We start from the raw sequence: 12,931 nt of genomic DNA on the forward strand, positions 1-12,931 counted from the left end.
AATTATTCACAAAGGTCTTAATTGTGTAGCATTGTTAAGTAATATGTAGATCTAAAATTCAGCCAGCAAATGGGTGAATGATGGAGAACGGAGATGGAAATCTGCTGACTCCCAAAGTTAGAAGGATCCTAATTTGATTGTTCAAGTTCACAAAAATGATACCAGGGATTGGAAAGGAGTGCCACTGAGCAATGTAGACACACTTAAACTGATGGCATATTAATTCAGTCTAATTACTGCTCACCTACTTGCACTAGTAAATTATTATTTATTCTAGACATGAGGGAACAGATGCATATTTCATTTATTTTATTATCTGGGTACCATCTGCAGCAAAACAGATTTGTAAAACATTATTATGGACCAATAACTTTATCTCATTTTTCATCACTGCCATCACTATTATCTCCTTTGTTCTTCATCATCATCACACCCGCTATCTTTAGAAGAGACATTTGTTTTAAGCATTCATAAGTCTGCTGACAGTTTCATTAAGCACAATTTTATATGCCTGTGTTAATTGTTTATCCTTTCTTTCTCTCTATCCCCCTTTTTTTTATATTCCTTATCCCTGATGCAATGAGATTTTCCCCATTTTCAGCTGGAGGGTATTGAATTAATGGTTCATAGACATAATGAAACAGTGAAAGTTTGGCTGAAGTTAACATTTTTCAGAAACAGAATAGCCCATAAGTTTTCAGTGACCATATGTTTTTTTTTGTTTTTTTGTTTTCTTTTTGTGAAATTACTAACCAGCATGAGTGAGAAAACAAGCTTAAGTGGCAAGGTGTAACATCTGAAGGCTGGGCAAAATTATGCCTTAGTGTGACAAATGGTATTGCTCACTTTTATTATTGTACAGAAATGTCTTTCCTTCAGAATGAAATAGAAGTACAAATAGCATAGGCTAGAGAATAATGGCACACATGCTTCAGAGCTTTTTATCTATGCCCTGGTCATCCCTTGATAGTTTAAAAAAAAATGTCCTTATTGAAACCAGAACTCATTGTAAAGAAAAATGTTTCTGTTTTATAGTTTTCAGTGTAGCACCTGTTACAGCCTTCCTCTCTGTCCAATGAGAAAACTATCTAATTCACCTACAAGAAAAATTTTGTAAAGCAAAAGGGAAAAGAAAGACAGAAAATAATTTCATTTCTGGAAAAATAGATAATATACCTGTCAACTTGTATGTATTCCAGTGGCCTTTGGTGACATTTTCTAGTGACAACAGCAAAGATTCCAAAATTTCTTCCATAGGCCCCACACAGAGATAGGTAACAAAGGACATTATTAATTTTAACATAGAGTAACTTATTGAAACCTAACACTCCATTATTAAAATATTGAATTTTTTTCCCTTTCCATCCTACTCATCACTCTAAATGAATCCACATTCTCTTCTCTTTATTTCTTCCCCTATCTCCCAAAAAAGCCATCTGCTATTTCCTTTATGAAAAAATAAAACCTACAATTAGTGTCGTCGTGTTCATCTTTTCTTTCTCAAAAAAAGAGAACTGTTATGCAAATACTCTGCAGTTTGGTTTCAAATACTCTTTGTAGTGTGATGAGCAATTTTCCTTAATACAACCCCAGCTTTTTTTGCCAGGACTTACTAATAGATTTTTTAAAAGAGAACTTTCATGGGACTTTTTTACACTCTTCTGATGTAAACTTTTCACATGCATATTTAGAATGGAAATATCATTACTCCTTGAGTTGTAAAAGAAAAAAATTTGTTTATGTATTTCTTCCTGGAAAAGAAGACCTGAAATAACCTTAAAATCTTTCTTTTACCTTAAATTTCATCATGTTCTATATCATAGGAAATGGCCTGTACCAAATAATACTCACAGGAAATCAGAGAAATATATTTTCTTTGGCTTTTTCTAATAGCATATTGTAAGTGATGGCAGTTTACCTGTAGGTGCAAATCTGTTTCTTGAGTTGCTCCTCAGGAGCTAAAGTATCAATATAATTTGACCCTATTCACTCAGGTATGGCTAAAGTCAGGTGTTTGGTGCTGTCTTCTTGTTAATAAGATAAGCATCTACAGTTCGAAGTGCTGATAGAATGGAAATTTTAAAATTACAGTATGTTTACTGTTCTAAGAAATAGCACGGTACTAAGAATCAGAAAACCCGAGTCTTAACACTGATCCTTCTGCCTACACATCATATGACCTGGGGTGGTAATTCTGCTCAGCCTTGGTTTCCTTATGCTACAGCTGAGAATGGCTGCCTCCTTTGCTTCCTAGAGTTACAATGAGGATCAAACAACTGTTGCATGTTATTTCCTTTGCAATGGATGATAGAGACATACGTTTGATGGAGATGTTCCAGGGGTTCTCAAAGTTCTATGTTTCCTGCAGTAATTTCTCCTAGGGAGCTTGCTACAAATGTAGATTCTGATTTACTTCTAGACCAGATTATCTGGGAGTGGGGCTTGGAAAGCTACACTTATCATAATAAACCTAGGTCAATTTGATGGACATGAAAAACTAGAGCAACCAGAATAGAAATAGAGAGAATGCAATTAGCATACATTTAATTTAATCAGATATCTAATATTTAATATCTAATTAAATATATAATTTGATACTTGATTGAGTTAGATATTTAATTTAATTATGTTTTGCTTATTTGTTGGTGTCTATGTGTATATTTATATGTGTGCATGTCATAATTCAGTGAAGGAACCCTCTGGTTTATGCTTTTAATATTAATGTTAATTACTATTTAATTATTTAATAAAAATACTACATTAAATAATAGATAATGCAACTTGGCTAACGTTTCTATTTGCACTCTCCTTATAAGTACATTAGTTTGCTTTATTTCAAATGTTGACTGAAATATACAGGAAGCAAAACCAAAATGTTTCCACCTCATGGATCCAAATAGAGCCATATTAGTAGCAATAACTCAAATTTCCAGCTTTGCTAATTGTGCAGAAACTCCCAACTTCAGTGGAAGTCTTCCCAAATAGTTTGGGAAGGGCTGCCTGTCTCATATGATCTTACACAACAGTCTCCCAGTTGCAGTCACCCTGTAGTATCTACAGTGTCTTTTCTCACCAGCTCTGGTCTCCATGTGGAACTTCTCTTTTCTCTGAGCCACTGAGAGGTCCTACCTCAGGACCATTTGACTGGTACCACCTGAGGATAACACTGTCCTTGCTGGAGGTAAGGACAGTGGTTCCTGGGCTGCCAGTTCTCAAGGTGTTGCAGTGGTGGTGGGCTCAGCAAAGAGGCAGAGAAACTGGTGCTCTCCTTTGTTCTCTGACTCATCTGGTTCCCTGGGGCTGCTGGGGAAGGAGGAATTGGAAGACCTAATCTACTTGGAAACCACCTGAAAAATAACAATTTCAGGTTCTGCGCACAAAAGCCTCAAAATAATGTGCCTTGAGTTAGGCTGAAACCCCCTTACCAGCTTATTTTTTTCTGTTTAGCCTTATATCTCTACCTTCTCTGGACACGTATTCATACTGCCTCACACTTTCTTCTTCAAAAAATAAAATGTTATATTTCACATAAGACCCGGGCTGGATCCAGAAAAACTTATATGCTCTGTCAGACTTACCCCATAATTATGAATAATCTTTAGATTCAGCTGAACTCAACACTACTCAAATAGTAGTGGAGGTTAAAAGTGAATAATGTCCTACAAGGCTAATAATGGTGAAAGACAGCAGTCACTAGTGATCCTCTTTTCCTTCCCTGCCCCCATTTTACACTGACCAAGTAATCGCTTTCAATTTTCAGCAATTTCTTCTTTTACTTAACTCTCTATCTAAATAATATGCTTACACTGTCAACTCTTGATTTTTCAGTTTTATGCATCATATACTAACTTTTCATTGTGAACAACAGGAATGTACTTCACTTCCTCCCCATCACCACCTTGCAGAAATATATTTTCCTTTTCTTCATTGTCCAATATAGTCATATGATATTTGCTTATATTAATGTTTCATGTTTATGTTGTTATGCTTATATAACGACTCCCAGCTGCAGCTGTGCTTTATAGCCGATGTCCCCAACCCCCAGGCCACAGACTTGTAGTGGTCCGTGGCCTGTTAGGAACCAGGCCACACAGCAGGAAGTGAGTGGCAGGTGAGTGAGCTAAGCTTCATCTGTATTTACAGCCACTCCCCATCACTCGTATAACTGCCTGAGCTCCGCCTCCTGATAGGTCAGTGGCTGCATTAGATTCTCATAGGAGTGCAAACCCTACTGTGAACTGCACAGGTGAGCGATCTGGGTTGCACGCTCCTTATGAGAATCTAATGCCTGATGATCAGAGGTGAGGCTGAGACAGTGAGGTTAGTGCTGGGGAGCGGCTGCAAATACAGATTATCATGAGCAGAGAGGTTTGACTGCACAGAGACTATAGTTAATCAATTGCTTGCAGACTCATATCAAAACCCTGTCAGTGAGTGGCAAGTGAAAACAAGCTCAGGGCTCCCACTGATTCTGCATTATGGTGAGTTGCATAATTATTTCATTATATATTACAGTATAATAATAATAAAGTGCACAATAAATGTAATGCACTTGAATCATCGTGAGCCATCCCCCTGCCTGCCCCTGGTCCATGGAAAAATTTTCTTCCATGAAAATGATCCCTGGTGCTAAAAATGTTAGGGACCACTGCTTTATAGTAATTATAATGATTTTCTTTTCTTGTGTGTATCTTGTGTTTTACCTCAAATTCATTTCTTTATTTTACTTTTGCTTAGTTTTCTGCGTATCTGTCACTAATTTGTTGTTCAGATTCTGCTAGGAAAATATGTATACTCAATGTATTTTAAACTCATTAGGTTTTCTATCAATTCCATCTTCTTGCATCATCTTTTCCAGAGCAATATGTCCTATTCCAGTCTGGACTGGCTACTATCTCAGGCTTCTGTATAGCTTTTATTCTGGAGTATCCCTTCTGTCATTTCCTTGTTTCCTCAATTAAATGTACTTTTTTAACTGCCTTCCACCTTTTATTAAATGAGCACGTCTAAAAGAGAAAGGAAATGTGAGATAATCATTTTCTAAAAAATTGTTTTAAATTTTTTTTTGCAGTATGTGGGCCTATCACTGTTGTGGCCTCTCCCGTTGTGGAGCACAGGCTCCAGACGCACAGGCTCAGAGGCCACGGCTCATGGGCCCAGCTGCTCCACGGCATGTAGGATCTTCCCGGACTGGGGCACGAACCCATGTCCCCTGCATCGGCAGGTGGACTCTCAACCACTGTGCCACCAGGGAAGCCCCGATAATTATTTTTAAGAACAGATATGTCTGTATATTTACTCACTTGGTTCAAATTTTGCTAGATGTAGAATTTGAGGTTTAAGCAAAACTTCCAGAAGTTTGAAATCATAGCTCCATTTGGGAGAAGAAACTGGAGCATAGCCCCATCTTTCACCATATATAAATTTACATGATCCTACTATTTTCACCAGAGTATTTCTCTTTCCATTGTCTGATATTCAGTCCACAGTCCCTTTGGTTTAGCCTCTCCTAAGGATGAAGGGGAGAAGGAGATCTGTAGTCTAAGTGCATCCTAAATGGACTTTGAAAAAATCCTGATGAAGTCAGTCCCTCCTGCTACATTTATGTATAGTGGTTTGTGGTGTAACACTACTGAGCCTTTGGTGTGTAAACGAGTGGGGTAAACTGGATTTCTTTTCAGTTTCCCCCTACTAAGTTAGGCTTCAGATTTCTTATGTTTGCTAAGTCAATTACTACTAGTAGCCCACTTCCTACTTTTAGCATTCCATCCTCATTTCTTCTTGTGATTATTGGTTTCTGGCTTTTTATTAATTACTTTGTTGTTAAAATGGTAGAATTGAGAGGAAATGGAGCTAAATGTGTATATCAATCTGCAATGCTGTCTTAAAGAGAAGCTCAATATAGCTTTCTGTCTTCAAGTATTTGTTTGAAACTTTTCAAAGCTACAAAAAATATTCAAGAATAGTACAATGAACAATCTCATACCTGCATATAAGTAACTGATTGATAATAAATTGCCATGGATGTGTCACCCACTCTGAGTGTGTGTATAAGGTCATATCAGTTTCAAATTGGACTAAAGATACTTAAAATAACTATTGATTGAAGGCTAACTTTAGGATGTGCTAAATAACCATCATATGTCCACACTTTATCTCCCTTAAGCAAAGCTGCCTTTATGATTATGAAAATGAGTTTAGAACTGTTTTCTCACTTCATGAAATGAGAAAATTGGAGTACACAAATTTGTACAATCTCGCCTAGCTCTCAAATTTTATGGTTCTATGAATAAACATCACTTATAATTTTGAAAATGAAATAAATTTGAGTTAAAGCAAAGTTATGGAGCAAAATGTCTTATTAAAATGTTTATTTTTCTGCATAAATTCACAATAGGCATATTGTTTGTAATTGTTTATGATATTTATAATTTATAAATTACACCTGTGTATGCTGTCTGAATCCACACCAATAATGAATGAGTTAACTTTGAATCTCCTTATTTGTAACTGAGCCACCTTATACATTAAGTGCATTTGTACAGATTATTGGACTCTAGAACCAAAGATCAAAGGTTAAAAATCTAGAGTATAATTAGGATTCAATTTCAACTTATTTGGCAGTAAATAGAATCTAACATTATTCATATTACAAAAGAGAAAATACTGCTATTAATTTTATATGCAGTTATTCTAATATTTCCCATTTTTTATAGTCTATTCTTCATTTAATTTTACTTGAAATAAACCACTTTAGAAATATAATAGCTACAATAATGCCTTTTCACTTTTAATTGATTCCATTGAGTGAGAGTACATTTTCAAAATCATTATCAACACCATTAGTACAGGGCAAGTAACTATATGATAAAGAACTTTGAGTTTAAATAATGTTGTTATATTTTTTTCTCTTAGGAAGCTCTGATCATGGCAAGTATGGACCATCCACACCTAGTCCGGTTATTGGGTGTGTGTCTAAGCCCAACCATTCAGCTGGTTACACAGCTTATGCCCCATGGCTGCCTGTTGGATTATGTCCATGAACACAAGGATAACATTGGATCCCAGCTATTGCTTAATTGGTGTGTCCAGATAGCTAAGGTGAGTGCCTATCACTTCTGCCTTTATATTTCCTAATCTAGAACAGTTTGGGTATTCAATCTATTTAAATAAAATAAATTATATTTGCTATATTGAAAGATATATTATAAGGAGGTATTTTCATTCAAACCACAGATCAATCTCATAATCTATTTATATATTTTGGGGTTATTGTACTGTGATGTTTGTGTTATATTGACCAGATACCAAAACAAATAACTTATTGGTCAGGAGGAAAAATTGTTATACTGGATTTGTTTGGCTTTGTTGTTGTTTAGGTATAGTTTAGTTAACAAAATTCAAGAAGGAAAAGATTGAAGGTTTGAGTTGTTCCATTTTTAGACGATTTTGTTAGCATAGCATGTACGTTCAATTCTCAGAATTACAAATGATCAAATTCTAAACATTTTTCTAGACATTTTGATAACTCTCGATTGGTCTTTAGTTGTTGTTGTTTTGTTGTTGTTTCTGGTTTTGTTTTGGTTTTGTTTTTTTGTCTGGCACAAGGTCTCAGTCATATAACGTATGTTAGGAGAGTGGTGTGGATTTCAGTACCTGGGGTGATGGAAGGAGATGGTTCTATGTGAAGTAGAAAACATTTACTTGCCTCTTGGGAATTGTGTTTTTTTTCCACCAGAGTTAGCGGATCTTCAAAACTTTCAGGAAGGGCCAGAATTCTGGATTTTTCTCTAAATTTAAACCTTGGCTCAAACTTTTGAAACACCCTGGGAGCCAAACAAAGCTTTCACACCCTGTAGTCCACCAATGTGCAACTTTGGAGTGCATATTTTAAGTTCAAAGAAACTATTACAATTTTCTATACCAAGATAAATAGGTCTGGGATGAGTTTTAATTCACTATTCCAACTCTTATTTACATCAAAATATGACCTGATGTTCTATAAATTCTACAGATCTGATCATTTTAGCATTTGTATAATATAATTGCCAAAATGTTAATCCAGTAGTTTTAGCCTATTTCTTTTTACAATCTGAGAGTGAATAAAAATACATCACCCAAAGAAGAAATTTGAGAAAATTCTTAAAGTGCAAACCCAAAAAATTATTTGAGGGAAAAGTCCAGTTGAGTTTTCTGTACTGTAAATCTTGATATAGTTTCCGTTTGGACCGTGTATTACAATTTTGTGAATATAACATGGCAGACTCACAACTGAGAGGATTCTTTACAGTAATGAAGTTTGAAATATCACTCTTCAAAAACTGATTTAATTATCTAAGAACTTCTATAATTTATAAGGTGAGCTAAATGTGCAATAGACATTTTCAAATCATCCTAGCACTATAAATGAAAACAAAACTAAGTTTTGAATTTCTTAGTCCTTCTCTATATTTCCTGCAGTCTTCTCCATAATTTAGGTTTTGTCCTTAGGGATTCATGGCATTAATATATCATTTATGCAAGACTGTACACTCTAATAATAGAAGCTACTTTCCGTTCCCTGAATAATCACACTGTTTTAAAATCGTTTTGCCTTTGTAAATGACATTCTTTCTGCTTAGAAATCTTTTCTCGTAGCTTCTTGATTCACGTAGCATGATGTTTTTGATCCATCAACACTGATTGGGCTTCCTCCCTTATGAAGTCAAACTCTTTTCTCTCTAAAGAGAAGTAACTACCTTCTCTTCTGTGTTAGTTTGTATTGTATTATTTAAATGTTATACTTCATGTTTATATAACTCTCTGACTATATGGCATATTTGTTTAGTCATTAATCTTTTAATAAATATGTGTGGACACCTACCATGTGCCAGGTATGATGTAGACTGAGGTGTCTAATGGTAAGAACAAACATTCAACAAATAAAACAACTAGGTATAGGATTGAACACTTTGGTTTAGATTTTGAAGAAAAATAATTACAGGGGAGACTTAAGGACAGACTCCACTGAGTCCCGAGAGAGACTTTGGCTATGGGAAGAAATTTAGGCAGAGGAAGGATAACACAGAGCCCTATATATATGGTGACCATGTAATTTGTCATCTAAATGAACAAGTTTAAGAGTGAAAGGAGGCTATATTACTAGCTATGTCGGGACAACAGGCACACAATGTCCTAAACAGAGCAAGGTATGTGGTAACACTGTGTAGCATGAAAAATTTGGATTTTATAATAAATGCAGTTAATATTGAAGTATTTTGCCCTGGACATGATATAATCTAATTTATTTTCTAAAGAGATCATGCCAATTTATGTATGGAGATTAGATTGAGACAATGTAAGAATGGAAATGAAGATACCAGTTAGAAGTCTGGAGGTAATGAAAATAAGAAGTTAATGAAATTATGAAACATTTTTAAGACAGTTTAGGTATTTGATTATTGATTAGAGGATGCTGTGGGAGGGAAATATGGTGGTGCTGTTGCCTGAGGTGGAGAAGGCTAGTTCAGTTCCAGACATGACAAATTGACAGGGTTTATTGAACATAAAAATGGAGCTATCAATTTGGTAGTTGAATTTGGTCAGGATTGTAGATATAGATTTAAGAGTTATAAGTATTCAACTATATGGGAAGATATGAGATTACCTAGTAGTTACTGATTTGGTCTTATTCATAATTTTTCCCAGCACTTAAAATTGGGTCTTACATGTAGGTAGCTATTCAATATATATTTAATAAATATGTTTACCTCATAAAGAAAATGAAAAAAAAAATACCCTTAAGGAGGGAGTCCTCCCTTTATCTTTTTTTCCTATTTTGGGGGCAGAATTTTGTAGTGGAAACAGCATTAGGGTCAAAAAGACCTACATTAGTATGCCGGTGCCCACGTTTTCATTTTGTGAATTTGAGTAAATTATTCAACCTTTTTGAATTTTTGTTTCTCAGTGTATTAATGGAGTTAATAATTATTACATTTTTCTTCATCCACAAAATGAGTATAATACTATGTACCTTCAGTAGGCTGAAAAATAATCCCCTGCCTTCAAAGATGTTATGCCCTATCCCCATCTTCTGTGAGCATGTTAATTTACATGTTAAAAGGCATTGTGAGGATGTGATTAAATTAAAGATCTTGAGATGGGGAGATGATATTATCCTGGATCATCCAAGTGGGCCAATGTAATCCTAGGATCCACATAAGTGGGAAGCAGAAGAATCAAAGTAAGAGAGAGAAGATATAAAAACGGAAGCAGAGTTGGAGTGGTATGCCTTGAAGATGGAGAAAGGGGGACACAAGCTGCAGAATACAGTCGACCTCTAGAAGCTACAAAAGGCAAGGGAACAAGTTCTCCCCTAGAATCTCCAGAAGGAAAGCAGCCCTGCCAACACCTTGATTTTAGTCCAGTTTAGAAACTGATTTTTGACTTCTGATGTCCAGACCTGCAAGAAAATTAATTTGTATTGTTTTAAGCCACTGCATTTGTGGTAATGAGTTATAGCAATAGAAAACTAATGAACTTCTTCATAGTGATTTGCAAAGATTAAATAAAATAGCTCATGTAAAATCCCTGGCTCAGCTCCTAGATCACGGAGTATTTAAAAACAATCTTCTTTTATTAGCTATAGGTCAAAAGCCTCAAAACAGAGAATTGTTTCAGAAATGTCTGTAAGGTATGAATAATTTGGTCTGAGTCAACACAAGTATTTTGCAAATAACTATTTCAGTAACTTAGAGGCTTCTTTTTCTTTACTTCCAATTCTCACTGAGAGAATTTATGAAAGTGAGATATCACCATCATATTTACTCCAATACCCACTTTCATTCTGGCTGCATCCCTTTTATTTATTGACAAAGCTGGTAGAAGGGGAGATATGATGCTATAAAATAACCAACTTATACTTGCATTATAAAATACCTGTGGAAAGTGTAACATAAGTAGAAGAAATAATAATTATGGCTAATATCAAGCACTTACTCTGTGTAAGCCACTACTCTGTATATTTTATTCATTAATTATTTTTCTTATCACAAACCTATAAGGTAAGTATCATTAGTATGTCCATTTCACAGATGGTCAGTCACAGAGAATCTGTTACATGATTAAATTCACACAGCGAGTAAATAAATATAACCACTAATCTATGTTTTTATATATAAAGAAGAAAGTATTTTATAAAATTTCATCCATATTCCAAGTTTTCCTTCCATTCTTCCATTGGTACATCATTCTACAACATTTTATGTAACAGAAACACAAATTTCAACACCAAAATTTCTTCTTATCGGCAGCCATTTTCACTCTGCATGTTCTGCATTTAGAACTTGATTTAATTTGGTAAACAGAGCAGAACGTATTATTATTTAATGTTTGTATAATACCATACGCCTTCCTGGGGCTTTATGAATCCAGGATAGAAGATAACTGGTAGAATTCCTTCTTTCAGAGTTGTTGCTAACAAGTTGGGCAAGCAGTTTTTAAAAGACAACTTGGCAGATTCTGAAAAGTGTATGTGAGTTTAGTGAAGGAACTTCATGGTGAGTCCATGTAGGTAAAGCGTGTCTTACACAACAGGCATCTGCTTGATGCTTTATATATTTTGTATTATGTAATCTTTACTGAAACTCTAGCAGGTATGACCCATTATTCTCCCAGTTTATAGATCAGGAAAATGGAGGAACTTAAGTCCTAAAGGACACAGCAGTATGTTGAAATGCCTGGATTCTGTATCAGTAACTCTGATGCCTCCTGAGCCAGGTCTTTAAACCATTCTTCACCCTTTCCTCTCCAAATATATGCACCACTGCAGCTTATAGTCCCTTGCACTCCTCCTGAATTTGAGGAGTGGAGGAGTGTGACATTTTATCTGTAGTTGTGTCTCATCATCATGCCCATAAAAGAGAAGATTCCATCATGAATAATATTTTTTATTGTCTTCATGGAAATTTGTTATTGCTTTATCGTGAAGGGGTATGTCACATTTTCAGGATCAAGTGCTAGATATTCATTTAATTATGGGGGATTTTTTTAATTGATGTTTTACATCTAAAATATTATGATAAAACAAGCTCAAAACTATTCTGTGAGCTACCATGCAGTATTGATACTGATCACAAGTGACGCTAAAAATTAAGAATTTAAAATGTATAGTTTGGTGCTAGTTTGTGTTAAGCATACAGATTCTAGAACCAGACTGAATGGGCCCAAATCCCAGCTGCCTCAGTTATCAGCTGTGTGGTCCTTGACAAGTTATTTAATCTCTGTGTGCCCCCTGAAAATGAGCATAATAATAGTACTCACTTCATAGAGCAGTTATGAGAATGAGGTAATACTTGTGTTAAAAATGCTGCTTAACATAGAGTAAGAGTGTCCACCACGTGTTATAATTTTGGAAAATATCTGAGGTGAAAACAATAAGGAAAGACACATACATTCATAGTTAGAACACCCTCATGATGTCATTTCAAAACTACTCAATTTTAAAATCTCAAGTATGAAAGATTTAACATTTGTTTTTACACCACACTGAGGGTAGGAGGAGGTCATCTCATGTTTAATATTTAATATCTCTACTTTTTGGAAGAAAGAACTTGTCTCCTATCTTCACGTGCTTTCCTACACAGGTTCCTAAGCTGCTGTTCTACATGCGCTATTATCGTGACCTCTAATTTTCATGTTAGAAAATAGAATTGTTTATAATATTGAACATGTGAAACCAGCAGTGAATTGGCAAAGAGATGAGGTCAGGGTAATTCTTTGAATAGATAGTCTATTACCGGTGAGGAGCAAAGAGAAAATTGTAACTTCTCAATCTCAAGCTAGAAAAGGTTAAAGTGGGTTTAACTTCCTTTAACTGCATAGATTTTATCTTCTGACTTCTTTCTAAGGAGATTATTTGAGACTTTGTTGTTATTACTGCATTTTTAAAGCC

The 12,931-nt window shown here is 35.1% G+C and overlaps 1 protein-coding gene across 2 annotated transcripts in view; it reads left to right on the forward strand.

Annotated features, from left to right (window-relative positions):
* ERBB4 (erb-b2 receptor tyrosine kinase 4) overlaps positions 1-12,931 on the forward strand; it is a gene marked incomplete at both ends in the record, with an annotated part of 1,160,630 nt that overhangs the window by 990,800 nt on the left and 156,899 nt on the right. For both annotated transcript variants that reach the window (XM_079710036.1, XM_079710037.1), the window contains one exon: positions 6,916-7,101. In XM_079710036.1, coding sequence (XP_079566162.1) covers positions 6,916-7,101 — 186 coding nt within the window. The remainder of the gene's footprint in view (positions 1-6,915; positions 7,102-12,931) is intronic.

The sequence above is a fragment of the Hyperoodon ampullatus genome (genome assembly GCF_949752795.1).
Source record: "Hyperoodon ampullatus genome assembly, chromosome: 8".
NCBI classification, from domain to species: Eukaryota; Metazoa; Chordata; class Mammalia; order Artiodactyla; family Ziphiidae; genus Hyperoodon; species Hyperoodon ampullatus.